The sequence below is a fragment of the Musca domestica genome, unplaced genomic scaffold, assembly GCF_030504385.1.
Source record: "Musca domestica strain aabys unplaced genomic scaffold, Musca_domestica.polishedcontigs.V.1.1 2, whole genome shotgun sequence".
Classification (NCBI taxonomy): Eukaryota; Metazoa; Arthropoda; class Insecta; order Diptera; family Muscidae; genus Musca; species Musca domestica.
In genome coordinates this window covers 37237523-37255147 of record NW_026712249.1, presented here as the reverse complement: position 1 = coordinate 37255147, position 17625 = coordinate 37237523, and the positions used below count along the sequence as shown (strand labels likewise).

At 34.1% G+C, this 17625-nt stretch overlaps 1 protein-coding gene across 10 annotated transcripts in view; it reads left to right on the top strand.

Annotated features, from left to right (window-relative positions):
• LOC101897857 (neurobeachin) overlaps nucleotides 1-17625 on the top strand; it is a 236395-nt gene that overhangs the window by 18951 nt on the left and 199819 nt on the right. For all 10 annotated transcript variants that reach the window (XM_059122131.1, XM_059122136.1, XM_059122129.1 and 7 more), the window contains exon 2: nucleotides 6758-6862. In XM_059122131.1, coding sequence (XP_058978114.1) covers nucleotides 6758-6862 — 105 coding nt within the window. The remainder of the gene's footprint in view (nucleotides 1-6757; nucleotides 6863-17625) is intronic.

Here is a 17625-nt window from a genome sequence, read left to right as displayed (position 1 = left end):
CACACACATACACACGCAAATATGTATATAATTTGTATGCTTACGATGTTTCTTTCTATCTCCTTATGCTCGGCAGGATTGTTTCTTCTTAAAAAGTAAATAGGAAAATATTTACTATTTACATTCTAGATTTTTCTTTCATTTTCATGATGGCAAAATCGTATATTAAATTTTAAAAGTAAATAATCTTTGTGAAATGGAAGAGATACAAATTTTATTTTTTTCGTACAATGATATAATGTGAAACAAATGATGTGAAACTTAGATGGCAAATATTAAAAAATCAATAAAAATATATAAATACAAGAGCAATGCAAAAGTGGTGCAAATCGTTCTGTTTCAATAATTGAAGTTTTTTTTTAAATCTGAAATAAAATTGCTGATGGGAGAATTTTATATTTGAACTACGCATTTGACCATTAAATCCGTAAGGATAGAAAAAGTCTAAAGGGAGTGTGTGTTTTTTTAACACATGGTACGTCAATTAACGCTTTTTATACCCTTAGCCATATCGAAATAAGGGTTTTAGACTCTAGATTTCTCCTTAGACCAAATCTATTTTAACATATTAAGAGGCGATGTTGGGGTGTCCGACTCATCTATATAATTCACTCACTATATAATTATACCTCTTACAAAATTAAAAAAGAGTCCGATTGTCTTAAAATTTCTCACATACCTACTTTTTATAAACGCTAGATCTAGTGTGAAGACCAGATATATCGGTACACTCCTTCCGGTACCTCCCCCAAAACGTGTCAAATTTTTGAAGAATTATTATCCAAAGACATAGAAGTGTAAAGATGGGACAAGACAGAGTCAAGATATGGCAACCCTGTGAAAATACCTCTGTTGTTATGATATCGTAACAATATAGTTAGCAATGTTAGGCGATTTAAACCGCTTAGGCAATATGCAATTAACTGGGAAAGTCTATGGAATAGAATTTTGAAGCCACATTTTTGGATTTTTCAAACTCTTATTTCTCATTCGTGTTTGTAATTGTGTTTTTTATATTAACATTCCTCTGTCATGAGCCGTATTGTAGACACAAACCATTTGCTCAAAATGCATTTTGTCTAGTCTTTACCATTTTAGGTCTTTGTATTATCTCTCATAAAATGTGAAATAAGCATCAGAAGCTCTTCAAAGTTCATCCATCCTATTATTTTTGATAACACAAAACCTGGTGTGAAGGCGGGATAAATCGTCCCACTACTTATGCTATCTCTCATAAAAGTCGAAAAAAGTATCCTATTCTCTTCGAATTTCATATATCTCAATATTTTTTATTATCGCACGATTTCGTGTGGCGATGTTCAATATCGTTCCACTCACCGACAAAAGGTCAACATTTTCTCACAGAACAAGATGCGATCATCAGATTTTGTTAAAACTAGATCAGATGGGAAAATGGACCAAATCGGTACTACTCCCACAGAAAATTCAAAATTTGGAATAATTAAAACTCTAAGATTATCTTAAAATTTCACAAATTTCGATATTTTTACAACAACAACATTTAGTATGCAGATGGTAGATATCGGTGCTTCCCTTCTGGTACCCTTTCCACAAAGGGTCTTAGTTCCTGATATCCAAAACGATCGTAAAATGCGAATTGAGCTTTACATATCACACATCTCAACACTTCTACTGAAACAAGATCTGGTGTGAAGATAAACTATACAGGGTGACATAAAAAACTGCAACAAAGTCAAACGCCATAAATTTTACATTTTTTTAAATTTTATTGAATGGAAGCAAAAACTTTCTGAAATAGCATCAAATTTGACAATAAGTTAAGATTAATTCGAATTGGTCACCTTTGGTACGAATTATGGCCTTCAAACGGCTAATGAAACCGTCACATGCTGTCCGAATGTTGCTCTGCGGTATTTTGGTCCGTTCCCGGTGAAGCACTTGCTTGAGGTGATCGACACTTTGGTAATTTTTAGTGCCAACCTTGCTTCCTAAAATACTCCAGACACAATAATCCAACGGATTGGTATCCGGAGATTTTGGTGGCCGTTGTGCGCTGGAAATGAAGCGAGGAACCTCATTTTGTAACAATTCATGGATGACGAGTGCTGAGTCCTGTTGAAATGTCCAAGGTCTAAGGCCAAAATGTTTTCGTACCCAAGGCTTTAATACACCCTCCAGAATACTTTTGCGATAATATTCCTCATTTATTCTGATGCCACCCACGGTCGATTAATACTATCAACCCAAAATCTTGTGGAAGATGAGATATATCAGGCCACTTCTTCTTGTACCACCCCCACAACCGATCCAAATTTTGAATAATTATAGCTCTCATAACATACGAAACAAGACAGTGATTCCTGTCGACTGAATATCGACCCTTTTGGTACCTTCCCCACAAATGGTCAAAATTTTGAAAAATGTCTTATATCCTTTAGAACATAACCTTCCGACTATCAATTATTCTTAAAGAAATGTGTCCCAATATTTTTATCAGCATTAGATGGAGTGAAATACTTCGTTCTTTGCTAACTACTTTTTATCTTATTTTTCTAACCAATTTTTCGTCAGACTTTTTTCGATTTGACCCCTGAAAGTACCATTAAATTTCGTTTTAGGCGAAAGGTCCCAAAAGAAGTAATATTCTACACAAAATTTCAGTATAAATCTCGAAATAAACCATAAGTCTAGATACAATAGTTTTTTATGAATATTACATTCAAAACATATGTACTAAAAGTGACAATTATGCGTTTGCTGTTTCTGCTGTTAATTTAGCATGTTTCCAATCCTAGTGAAAATCTCCCTTTATACTTTATTTTTTGGGGAAAGTGTCAAATGAAGAATTATTCTAGATCAAATTTTATTGTGAGTCTCTGAACAAAAGAATTTTGCATACTCAATATGTACCACAAAAAAAGGATATTCTTTTTTTTAATAAAAAACACCTTATTTAAAAAAAAAAAAAACTTTTCCCAAATTTTCTGCAATTTTTCTTTTAATTCCACTGCAAAATAGCCATTCGGGGATGTTGAAAACTCTAAATGGATATACTAATACTCTTTTATAGATCAAAACCCCAAAAGGAGTATGGGGTTCTCAGGCCAAACTTTGTAAAATCATTTATATGTATTCTTTCGACATCATTACCTCTCATATGAAAACGCAACGTTCTTCGGCTGATTCTTGTCGAGATGAAAGAATATTAAATATTGAAATCTGGATCCTTTGACGAAGATGTCACGACACGGTAATTTGTTGCCATTGATTTCCGATTATTGTTACAGAAAATGACCATTGTGCAGACTATTTTCAATCTATTTCTGTGTAAAGAGACTTAACCTATCACTTTTATAACTATTATTTTATCTGAGACACATGCCACTTAAATCTCAACACTCTATTTGCCATACATAATTATTATGAAAAAAAAAAATGAAATATTATTAAATGCCTATTAAAATCATTATCAGCATTTATTAATTTCAAAATAAAATAAAATGTTATACTTCACATGAAAATTAATGACATTGTCATTGTCTGTGACATCGATTACATGTCAAATATTATTCTGTTTGCATTTTTTTTTGCTCTCGCACTGGAATGCCTGGGAAAATTGTTCGCCAATGAGTTTGCAAAAAAAAACCGGGAATGTCGCAATTCATTTTTATTATTTCATATCAAAATTAAGGTATACAAGAGAGTATGTGAGTTTGTGTGGGTAATAATGATATAAATTGGAAACAAAAAAAAATCTACTGAGTATGCATTGTCATGACATTTAAAAAAATGATGTCCTTTGGGTAAATGCTTTTTATGACCAAATAAAATATAATATCATAAAATGACTTGTAAATGGTATTTTTATGAATGTATGTTGAAGATAAGGTAATGGGTGTGTGGGAAATTTAAAATTGTAGAAAAATGCAAAAAAATTGAGTTTTAAGGGACTCAGATAAGTAATTAAGGTGATGGTTCTATATTATATAATATAATTATAATAATATAATTATAATAATATAATTATAATAATATAATTATAATAATAATGAAATAACTGACTGACTGAGAATCAAAGCCTTGTCGAAACCGCTGAAGCTGGAATCTTGAAATTTTGCCGAGAATATTACTGGGTACAAAAGTACTAAAATGTACGGAATAATTTTGAATTCAGAAATTTCGACTGAGAGTCATTGATGGAATGCAGGATAGTTGTACAAAAGCGTTTTTGGAATTTTTAAACGAAAAGTTCTAAAATTGTACTAAATATCTAAAATGGTACCATTTGGTATCATGTGGACTGGTAGAGCTAAAAACTTGAAATTCAGTACGAGATTCAAGGTTGGAAAGTAAGTTTGATATATGAAGGTGGTTTAGGAATTGTTTTCCCGATCTGTACTAAATGGTACTAAATTTGGAACTGTTTGGTTTAGGATAATTATAACTGAAATCCTGAAATTTGATATTGAGATTATATTGGTATCTGGGATTGAGATGTGGAGGTGATTTTGGAAATGTGTACTACAAGTGCAAGGAAAGTACAAATTAGTACTACATTTGGTACTATTAGGTATTTGGTGAAAATATAGTGTTTCAAATCTGAAATTTGTTATTAGGGTCGCTGTTCATGTGTAGCCTAGAAATACAGGGTGAGATAAAAAACTGCAACAAAGTCAAACGCCATAGTTTTAACATCTTTATTAAATGAAAGCATAAAAAGTCGGAAATAGAATCAAATTTGAGAATAAGTTTAGATTTGTTCGAATTGGTCACCCTTGGCACGAATTATGACCTTCAAACGGCCAATGAAACCGTCACACGCTGCCCGAATGTTGCTCTGCAGTATTTTGGCCTATTCCCGGCACTTTTAGTGCCAACATTGCTTTCCAAAATACTCCAAACACAATAGTCCAACGGATTGGTATCCGGAGATTTTGGTGGTCATTGTGCGCTAGAAATGAAGAGAGGAATCTCATTTTGTAACCATTCTTGCTGACTCGATTGTGCTGAGTCCTGTTGGAATGTCCAAGGTCTGTGGCCAAAATGTTTGCGTGCCCAAGGCATTAATACACCCTCCAAAATATTTTGGCGAAAATATTTGGCATTTATTCCGATGTCACGGTCGATTAAATTGAGCGGAGTGCGATCATCGGCTGTTATGGCGGCCCACACCATGGCGGGACTTGAGTTCCGATATATTCAGCTCACGAGTCATTTTTCGTCCACGGCACGCGGGTTTCGACCAAGTCGCTTCCTTACATTTCGAAACATTTCTGCTGTTGTTGCTTTTTTCTTCCGTCCACTTCCTTGACTTCGGGCTACGCTACCAGTATCACTGTAACGAACGATTGTACGAGACACAAAAGATGTATTCACAGTTAAATGCTGTAGTGGAGTGTCTAACGACAGTCAGTTGTGGTTTTCCAGCCAAATATAAAGAAATCTATCTACACTATCACGCTTGAATTCCATCACGAATAACTTTTTTCTGGAAAATTCTCACTCGCGCTCAATGCTTTTATATGAGCTGTCACTGGAATTTTTTTAACAGCTGTCGGACGAGTGGCTTGGAAAATACCGCAGTCTGAAATTGGTTACAGTTTTTTCTTCTCACCCTGTATGGAGGTGGTTTCGAAAATTTGTGTTATAATCATACCATATGGAGATGGTTTTGGAAACGAATACTAAATTGTACGAAAAGTACTAAATAGTACTAAAGTTGGCTGAAATCCTCAAATGTCATATTTAAGTCTCTGTTGGTACCTGGGATTGAGATCTAGTGGAGTTTTGAAAATATCGCATTGGAAAGGGTAGGGCTGGAATCCTCAAATTTGATATTTAGGTCTCTCTTGGTATCTGGAATGAGGAGAAGGTTTAGAAAATGCAGGAATCTCGAAATTTGATATTGAGGTCTAAGTGAGGTAAGCGTATTTAATGCAACTAAATTTGATATTGGTTAAAGGATTGAACTGGACTTCTGATATTTGAAATTGAGGTCGCTCTTGATTTCTAGGGTTTACATATGGATACCTTGTAATAACAGAAAAATTGTATGTGGGTCCGTTGTGCAATGATTTTACTAATGTACTTCTCTGTAATCTCCAAATTTAAAGGGTTTGAAGACTTTTTGATGAAAAAATATTAAAAAAATATTAATACGATGTATGAAGATTTGATTACAAAATTTTGTCAAACTGAAGAAATTGTAAAATTTGAGTACTAAAAAGTCCTAACTCGAACTGTTGGAACGAATCTAAAATGTGAGGGTGGATTTTTCGCTGACTAAGTAGCGGACATGTGCTAGTATAATATGTAATCATGACAGAACAGCTTTTAAAATAACAGAACAACATTTTAAAATAACTACTGGGGAAAATATCCCAGACAAAATAACAGGGGAACTGATGATGATTGGTGGCTCTTTTCGAAACTTAGGTATTTCTTGCCTTGCTGCCTCTCAAACATTACCATCGTTCTCCACTATAAACAAACGTTATTTTTATAAAAACAACAATAATGGTATTAAGCCTAACTATTTTGCAACAACTAATTATATAGTTTATGGTTGAACAAAAGCGTCATTTAGAACAAAGGATAAACTATAAGGCTGGCCTATCATTATCCGACAAGCCTTGGTTCTTAAAGCAATAAATATTTAGCTGTCTTCTAGCCTGTTTTATAATCCAATTAAAACATTTTTCTACCCCCCTCCATTAAAAATACATTTTTTTCTAATATTTCCCTGTTTGTTTTTTTTTTTTTTTTTTCATTTCAGCTGGTTGGCGGTGAATTTGATATGGAATTAAATTTTGTCATACAAGATGCACAAAATATCAAACACATGCTAGAATTACTGGATCATTGTCCACCAAATTTACAGGTAAGTCAAATAAATTTCAATACCCATCCTTTTTTTCCCCGGGTTTTATATTTCGACGAAATATTATCTCTTAAAAATTTAATATGTTTTGTACGAAACTTTATCATATTAGGCTTTCCACCCACTTTCCCACCCCTAACGGTTTTTGGTAAACAATCGAACATAACACCATATGTTATGGCATATTTTTTTTATCAAAAGTTATTTATCATATTTTCCTCTGCCATACAAAATCGACCAACAACAATGTCTTAATACCACCGCCACTGTCATCACCTTTACCTCCCACATGCCTATTCATCGCCACACACAGACACATTCGGTTATGACAATTTACGTGACATTTTCTTTGAAGGAGGAATAACGGAAAATCCCTCCTCCCATTCCGCGTTTGGTGTTGATGATTTTGAATAACGGGGGTGTTCTTCTAGCGATACATGGCGTAGTAAACAACTTAACGGTTGTATGACGTCGTCGCAGGATATTTATTTTTCATATGGGCCTGCTTTGCGAGGAATAAAAAAACAACGCTCTCACAATATGGCGTTAACAAGATGTCATTTTCAAATACAAAATACTTTTTTAATTTATTCATCAAGAATCACAAGATATGACTATGGTAGTCGGAGAGAGAAAAGACGTCAGTGAAAGAGTTATTTATTTAAAATGAAAATAAAAAGATGACTGAAGGGAGATGTTCCTGAGTTATTCCTTCAAAATGGTAATAAAAGAAGGATGCTTGAGGTGTTCTCCTTTACAATTGCTATTTTTAAACTTTGGTTTTTATGTGTATGTAAATCCTCCGCTTCCATGACATATTGTATTTTTAACTTTTTGTGCTTATCTCAGGCAGTTTTTATTTTTAGAAATAAAACAAACGCACATCTGCCGAGCTAAGCCCAGTGCTGACATGACAAATTTCTAATGGTGTCAAAGTTGGAAAAATTGTTGACTAGGTGATTTACTTCAAGTTTCGAAGACATTTTCCTGAGCAGATGGTTTCTTTGAAATAAAACAATTTGCAAAAGTTATTAGGAAATTGTTTTAATTTATCTTGAGGGAGAGACTTCTTAAAGAGAGATGTGGAAAAAGTTGCCAATTTGAAAGTTTGAAACTGCTGAATAACGATACGGTACCGCTATGTAGGGCTTTGGTCAAAACGGGGACCGATATTGAGCGATATTTTTTTAAACATAAAATTCAAAGTAAAGGGCTATTTCAAATGAGAATCTAGGCTGAAACCTCCAAAATATGACCATAGAGGGTATATATTGTTTGACACGGCCAAGACGTGACTCAATGGAATAACGGTTTAAGATCCTAGGTCTCTTTGAACATCGCAAACGCTACAGTACCTCTAGATAGAGCATTTGTCAGAAAGTGGACCGGAATCGAGCGATTCTTTTATTGAGAACATTAAATTCAAAGTAAGGGCTAATTCAAATAAGAATCGAGACTGAAACCTTCAAAATATGGCTACAGAGGGTATATATAATTTGATACGGCCAAGACGTGCCTCATCGGAATAACGGTTTTAGACCCTCGGTCTCTTTGGATCAAATCCGTTTCAGGAAATTTGGAGTTGATCTAGGGATGTCCGTCCGTCTGTCTGGCTGGTCTATGTGCACGATATCTCTCGAAGGGGGGAGTATCCGATTTGATCCAAACCTGGAACATTGTAATACTATTGTCAATTCGGAGATGGGCAACATCGGTCCACTCCTTCTGGTACCTCCTCTACAAAAAATTAGCACAGAAAATAATTTACGTATAGAACAAGTAAGGATCATCCAATTTTGTGTAAACGAAAATGGACAATATCAGTCCACTCCCACATGTACCTCCTACAAAAAGGGTCAACACTTGGAATAATAAAATGCGAAAAAGCACCCATTTCTCTTCAATGTATGTACATCACAGTACTTCAACTAATAAAAGATCTTGACCCACAAGGGGTCAAATTTTTGACTCTTATATCTCTTATTATTTTCGAAATAAGCATCCGATTCTCTTCAAGTTTCACACATCACAATATTTCTATCAACACATAATCTGATGCGAAGATGACATACATATGTAGGCCAGTCCTTCTGGTACCTTCGCTTAAAAACGAGAATTGAGCATTCGATTATTTTCAAAATTAGCCCATCCCATCCCAATACTTATTGGATATTGATAACATTGTTTCTCCCATTTGTCACTTCCTTTAGTTGTCGATCGCACTTAAGTCGTGGTCGGTCTCAAAGTGTACTCGTTGTTAAATATACGGAAATAATTATCTTTAAATTACCAAAAAAGTCGGAATAGTGTAAAATAAAATAATGTTTACAATTTACTACTAAAATACTTCTTAAAAGTATGTGTTTTCTTTGGTAAATCTTCAAAAACAGTTTCACTTTGTTTCCTTGCAATGACATTGCAGGTAATGTTGCTCTTTTGCTTATGACTTTTGCCGTAACGTTGTGCGTGTGTGTTTTAAAGAGAGCAACATGTTGTTGTTGCTGTTATAAGTCTCTCTGCCGGCTATTTATTGGGTTTTGGTCATTGGCAACACTGTTTCTTCCATTTGCCACTTCCTTCAGTTGTCATCGGTAATAAAGTCGTGGTCGGTCGCAAATTGTGCTCGTTTATCGTTATTCGTAAAATTTATGGCAATATTTAGTTATAAACAGCAAATAAAAGCTTGAATTGTGTAAAATAATATAGTGTTTATCGTTTACAACAAATATATTTGTAAAATAACTGTGATTTTTTCATAAATCTTCAAAAATATTTTACCATATTGCCTTGCAATAACATTGCAACTAATGTTGCTCTTTTGCTTATGACTTTTGCGGTTACGACGTGCGTGTGTGTTTTAAAGAGAACCATGATGAGAGCAATCAGTTGTTATTATTGTCAAGAGATCACTCGGTCGTGTGATTTTGTATGCTTTGAATAAAGAATTGAGAAACAAAAACAAATTTAACTAATTTCGAGTTTTTTTTATTTACTTTAATTAATTATAAAAGTGATCTCGTAAAACAAATCAAAACTTCTCAAATTATTTTTTCTCCGTGTGTGTTTTGATGAGAGTAAAATTTTTACAGGCCGGTGCGGTTCAGAGTTGTCTTAAGTTTAGTGAGTCTAAATAAAATCGTGCGTTGTATTGAATTTATGAATTTCATCTTTTATGAATACAAAAACGTATGTTGGAGTAAACGTTTAATTTCGGGCATCAATACTTTTTAACTTGATACTTTTTAACTTGTTCAGATAACTCTCCATTCCATTTGAATTTTGATTTCTAAGAATGCCACCAAATCAGCCTTTTAAAGTGCCTTTTTTTTCGTAATTACTTTGTAGAAATCAAAATCTTCACTGGGATTTTATATCCGCTATTCAAGTGGTTGCCTTCAAAGGATAATAAAAATTATATGGATGAAGGAAATTACACCTACACATATACCGAACCACGACCTCAACGCATGAATAACCAACAACAATAATATTTCAAACAGCTCAAAGCCAAACAATGTCAAATAGTTATCTATCAGCGCGCCAGCACTCGTTCATTATTTAGAAGTGGCAATCGAGGGGCAGAGAGAAGGTAGAGAGATGAAACACAGAAGCCAAAGCACAGCCAAAAGGGGCATTTGAAATATTCACGTGGGATTTTATGGAAAGTTTTTAATTGCTTTGAAATATTAAACCATCTACCGAGATGGCAAGAGGAGGGATGTTGAATAAAGAGTTAAACTCAAATAACACAGAATAGTAAATTTCGTTTATATGGCATTGAGGAAATTTCAAATTCTAGTGAGATATTCAAAAAGGATTAGACGGAATTTGGTGGTAATTTTGGAAAAATGAGAGGCCAAAATGACAATAAGGAACACCTTTAAAATATTTAAATTTAAATTTGGAAGGCCGACAAATGTTGAGGAAACCGTTTTCAGCTAAGTTTTTAAAATATTACATGTGTTTCATGACGTAAGCGTGGTTAGTGCAGTTTTCTGAAAATTCATTTGGCAAGGATACAAATTGCACAATATACTATTAATATAGCATATATATGAAGGCGGTACTTAGTGATAATCATTGAATGGTGAAAAGATCAAATGGAGAGCATACTTTGAGGAGGGTTGTTTGTTTTTATATATGCAAGTACCAAACTGCAGCCTTATTTAGTAACCAGACCAGATTACACATCACGTTAAGGACACATATGACATATATATTTTGATAGCATACGTTTAGACACTCCCCTAAATGTTTAAACCAAATTAAGGCTTTATATAATATAACACTTATTTCTAGTTTAAGACTGGGAGTGCCTAAAAGTATGCTAAATGTATTCATTTTCATATGACTCTGATATGATCTAAGGTGAATATAGAATCTTCTATTATTATGATGCGAAGAGTACCACCTATTGGCCTTTACCATACTAAATTTTAGAAAAATTAGTCATTCCAGATTTAAAGGTTACTTACAGTCGGATGGGACAATGGGTAGCCATGGATTCCCACTGATTTCTGGATTTCCCATTAAAACTCAGCCGAAAGTATCCACTTGGCTTTCAAACATTTTTACAAGCATAAACACTAACCCCTTTTGCACCCCTCTTTTCGAGTGCTCCATTTTTATTTTGTGTGCATAAACAATAAAATTCTTTAAATACTTTATGTAAACTGCTCGCACTCAGTGGATATGTATTTTATTACATAGCCCTGTCTATGTCCTGGGGAATTTTGTTCTGCAAAAAACTTTCACTTTTCTGGGAGAAAATGTGCAGAATTTTTATATAATCAAATAAAATAGAAACGAATTACTCGGAACATTTAACAAAGTGGTAAAATGTTTCGTTTTTTTCTTCTTCTTCTTGGTTGTAATGCTAACTAGAGTTGCTAAAAAGTTATCTAAAAAGAAAAGGACATAATTGAGGTAGCCCATGCATGGGCTTGTGGTCACTTGCAAAAGAGATGACCAGCTGAGGAAAGCAAAACAAAAGTTTAGCAAGAATTTTATTGCAGTTACAGGGAAGAAGCGAATAATTTAGTTTGAAAATATATGGTGCGGGCTAAAGGGGTACCTCTTTCAAGGAGTTGAAGTTTATGGGAAACCAATGTATTGGCATTTATTTCAATACATATATTTTTAGAAAGAGTTTAAACATGTCTGTAGGATCTTACTGGATTAAAAATATATTACTACCAAGAAGGAGGATTGCAAGTTACGCCAAATTACTATAAAAAAAACAAATGTTGAGCATAATTTTAAAGAAAAATATTTTAGTGTCAAAAACTTTGAGCGCCCTTCGTACATCCTGGGAGAAGGTTACAGATGAGACTTACATTTATAAATTTTAATTCTGAAAGAGCTTTAGAATTGTAAGGAAGTAGTTTTTTACCAGCGCCATTGGGTGAGATACCAGAAGGTGTTCCCATATGAATATCATCTTCACAACACATCTTGTGTTAGCAAAATGTTTTTATGTGTGAAATTTGAAAAGACGTGGAGGCTTATTTCGCTTTCTTTGGATATTTTGATTTTCAAAATCTTGAGCCCTATATAGGGGAGGTACCAGAAGGAATGGTCTGATCTCTTCCATTTTTATAACAGATCTTTTGTGGATAGAAAAATTGAAATGTGATAAGACTAAATGGAATTAGATATTAATTTCGCATTTTATGAGCTTCATGGATATTCAAATTTTTTACCCTTTGTGGTGGAGGCACCAGAACGTAGGAGATGGACCGATATATTCTATCTTCACAGCACGTCTTGTAATAGTAGAAAAAAATGGGATTTGTTAAATGTGAAGAGAACCGGATGCTGATTTCGGATTTTATAATCAGTTTCGTTATTCAAAACTTTGACCCTTTGTGGGGGAGCTACCAGAAGGAGTGGACCGATCTCTACACTCTTTATAACAGATCTTGTGTTGATGAAAATATTGAGATGTGCCAAGTCTGAATGGAATCCGGTGTTAATGTCGCGTTTTGTGCGCTTTCTGGATCAACATTTTGACCCTTTGTAGGTGAGGTATCAGAAGGAGTGGACCGATATATTCCATCTTCTCACCAGACCTTGGGTTAATAAAAATATTGTGATATTTGTGAATCGGACTCTTACATCAAATTGGATAAGAGTTATAATTATTCATAATGTTAACCCTTTGTGGTTACTTGTTGGAGTGGACGGATATTGTCGCATCTGACTTAGCCCTGATGCAAATATTAGGATTTGCAAGTTGGATCAAAATCGGATTATCATTTCTCTTTCTGTGCAGTAAAATATATTTTCGAAAATTTCGACCTTTTGTGGGGGAGTTGCCAGAAAGAGTGGACCGATATTGGCCATCTCTGAATTCGACCAAGTCGGATATTCTCTTCGAGTGTCATCGTCCGCATCAGCCAGACAAATAGTCGACGGACAGACACCCTAAGATCGACTACAAATATCATCATACGGATTTGGTTCAAAGAGACCTCGGGTCTAAAATCGTTATTTCGATGCAGAACATTTTGCCATATGGCTGAGGGTATACGAAATGAGAATTTTCCTGGCAATGACTGAAGATTTCGCACTTTTCTTTGACAGGTTGTGTATGAGTGCTGACAGCATATATACGCTCTACACCAGGGTCAGGCTAAAGCAAAGACAAGTACCTTTAATTAGTGTAATTCTCTCCACGATCAGAACCAGAACCATTGACAAAAAAATTGTAATCAGAGAGTAAAAAAATTGGGAGAACAAAAAAATCTACTCTCTTTTCGTCCCTGCTCTATGCAAAAGCGAACATCGAACCACCCAAATACCTATCCCTAAGCCCACATTTCATTCCATTTCCACAGCAAACTACGAAAAAGTTCCCTCAAAAAATAATTCCCCAGATAATGGTTTTAATGTGTTAGCATTGAAACCTCCCCTATTTAAATAAAAAATTTCCTGTTCTTAATCTTCAAAAAAACTATTGCCTTTGGGGAGCCATACATAAAATTAACTCACATACACCCTCCCCTCACACTCAGTACCGATAAAACAGATAAAAATTATCTGTACCTCTGTTTGGCTACACTGCTCTGTTGTCATTATTCACTTTAGTATATTGTATACTTTTAGGCGCAATATTTAAACTCCCAAAAAGCGCATATATTTCGCATTTTTATCTTCTCTTTTGGGTATATTACATATACGTTTTTTGGGGGGCTTACCACCCACTGTTTTTGGAGCTATGTCCTCCCCACAACGTGAAATTCATTCAAGGCCAAATGTTTAGCTTAACTGACATTCTGGTGTCGTTGTTGGCTTCGAGTGAGTGTGGTGTTGTTATTGGTTCTTTGTCGCAGTTGTGGTGGTGCTACTGCTAGTTTTCCGTGTTCTACTTTAGCCCAGCTTTCGTTGTACAATTTATGATGGAGGTGAAGGTCAGAATTGACTGGCGGCATTAAAATGTTATCATTTTTTTATTTATTGTTGTTAATCTTTTTGGAGAAAAATTGACAGCAAAAAAGGAAAGGTTTATATATTTTTTTTAAAAACAACTGTACAAAAATTTACTATTTATTTAGAGTGTTAAACATAAAGGCTTAATGATTATTCAGGTTATCCGAATTCTCAATCATATGATGTTGATGACATATCTGCGTTACTGGAATTATAATATTGTTGACTTTTAACGTTATCCATATACGATCTGCTCCAGAACTGGAAGAATGTTAAAGTTTTTACTTCGGTAATCAATTTTCCCTTTTTGATATTGAAAAATATTGCAAAAATAGCAAATTCTTCATTCTTTATGGCTAACCACCATTTCCGAATTTTTATTAATAACGCCTTGATGAATTATTTATACAGCAATATAATTTTAATGAATTATCCACGTTATCCGAATAGTCTTTAGTCTTTATGCTAATCCACGTTATGGGAATTATTAGCCATTTAAATGCCATGAATAATCCATCTTATCCGAATTTTTACATCTGAGAAATGTTCATGGCTATTCATATTATTCGAATAATTATTCATATAGTTTTGATGACATATTCACGTTATCCGAATAGCTAACTACAAAGCCTTACTGACATACCAAAATTATCGGAACACCTATATATTTGCTGTTTTATCCGTACCTTGGCTATTTTATATACCTTGGCATATTATTCCAAAATTTAGCGATTAAGTTGTGATAAATTATCCGAGTTAATTTACCTTACCTAGATCCCGCAGAAAAGAATAAGAAAACTCTTATAATTTTACCCATACCAATATTGTTATCTGTATTAGATGAAGTTTGAAAGTGGAGTATTTCGGTCCGCATATTTCCACATTTTCCAAAAATGTGCACATATCTCATGCGAAGTATAGGAAGTAGTCGATATAGTCCAAATCTGGCACATTGTAATATTTTTATCAGTCTTAAGTCAGATACGAATTGGTCAATATTGTCCAACTGCTGCGGAACCTCCCCCATAAAGGGTCAACAGTTTGAGCAATCATAACTCAAGGCTGGGGGCAAAACCTACTGATACTATTTTACTCTTTTTTCGAAAATTTCAAAATTTTGACCCTTTGTGGGGGAGGTACTTAATAGAGTGGACCGATATTGTCAATTTTCGCACCTGACCTAGCACTGATGCCAATATTTTGATTTGCAAAGTTGGTGCAAAATCGGATTTTCCTTTCTCTTTCTGTGCAATAAAATATCTTTTTTAAAAAGGTAGAACTTTTGTAGGGGAGGTACCAGAAGGAGTGGACCGATATTGCCCGCCTTCGAACTTGATCTAAGTTTGATAATAATATTACAATGTACCAGGTTATCGCACATCTCTAGATCGACTCCAAATGTCCTGAAAGAAATTTGGGCTAGAACCGTTATTCCGATAAGACACGTTTTAGCCGTATCAATGGCTGAAGGTATAAAAACATATTTGTCTGTGTACACGCCTGATTGTATGCTACATTTTTCTCAAAAAATTACTCAATATCAGGATGGCGCTCGTTGCTGTGAAAATGTTCTCTATTTCCGCTCGCTTTCCCCTTCGATTTATCTTAAACCTCAACTTATTTTCCACTTTCAAATCTCCATCCTTACCTGTATCGACAAGTATATATTATAATATTCATAACAATTTCCATCAAAAAATTCTATTCAATCCCCCCAAAATCATACCCTCGTTTTTTATTAGAGAAATCTTGACATTTTACATTTTCACCTGCATAAAAAAATGAAATAAAAATTTAGCTTTTACGTTAAAAATATGCATAACCCAGATCAATATTATTTGGCCTTGTCCATAAAATCCCACTGAAAAAAAGGAAAATGTTTCAAATTACTTCACAGTCAATATACCTCGAGCTCATCATTTTCACATCAAAGTGTCAAGGGTAAACTTTGGCTTTCTTTTGCTTTACTTCTAATGATGGGCTTCCTTTTTTTTTGTCCGCTACGCTCTCATATTTGATTATCCTCCAACACTTTTGCACTTAATTTTTAATGCCAAACAGGTATTTGGGTTATTCAAATGGGTATTAGGCAAACCAGCCAGGCGGCAGGCAGGCAGTCAGTCTGTCTGTCATACAGAAAAAGGTAGACTCGTTTGGGGGTGAAGAATAAACAGTAATCTATCTTTAGGCAGCAGCCAGCATTCCCACATAAAATATAAAACTCAATTTAACCCTTTTTATTTAAGGGGAGGGAGTTGGGGGTCGAGCACCATTTTCAAGTATTCTGCTCGACCTTTGCAAAATAATAATGATAATAATAATCATAACAATTCTTGCAAACAGAAAAAAAAGGTTGAAAACTTTTAAAGATTGGCGGGATGTTTTGCTTGACTGCTTGATGTTCAATGTCTTGGCGCTGAAGGTGAACGTGATGAGCCGACATATTTTTCATCCTTTCGTGGTCGCAACATAAAAAAGGATTTATTATACATTTTTTTTACCATGGAAGGGTGTCATTTTGATGTTTCGTAGCAAGGTATTGTAGTGGCCTATACCAGAGATACCATAGCTTTATGTCATTCATATTTTTTTTGGGCTTAAGAGCGATTTTGTCATGGTTTTCCATGGAAATTATTTGGAATTTGCGAAACGAGAGAAGAATGAAAATCCCCAAAATACAATGACTGAAAAGCTGTTGTAATAGATCAAATATATTGACAGCCTACCTATCGATGCGTAGCTTTGAAGGTGTAGTTTTTGAAACGTGATAGGAATAAGTTAATGAATAAATACAACAGGGAAAATAAATTTGGAAACAGGTCATTGCATTCTAAATAGCCATCGAAGAGAAAGTCATTAATTTTGAAAACTATGCTCGGACTAAAATTAAAATTCTCTCTTGTTTTTTTTTTTTCAAAATTAAAAAAATAGTTTTTAAATAATTTTCAAATTTCAAAAAAAAAAAAAAAGTTGAAAAGTGTCAGTCGTTTTTGCCGACAGATATATATCCCCAGCCAATGTTCGATAATTTTAATATATTTTCACTTCTGTTATGATTATTCAAATTTTTGACCCTCTATAGAGTAGATTCCGAAGGAATGGGAAATTATTCTCCATTTCGTATTGGATCTAAATACATATCATATAAATATTGCGACGTGCCAGGTTTGGACTATATTGGTTACAACCTTCGATAATTTTTAGAAAATCTTAAAATGTGCGTGATACTTGACCGAAATATTCCATTTTCGTACTTCGTCTTACAGATAAAAATATTGGTATGAGCGAAATTATAATCGAACATATATATCAAATTTTATGCGAAATCATAA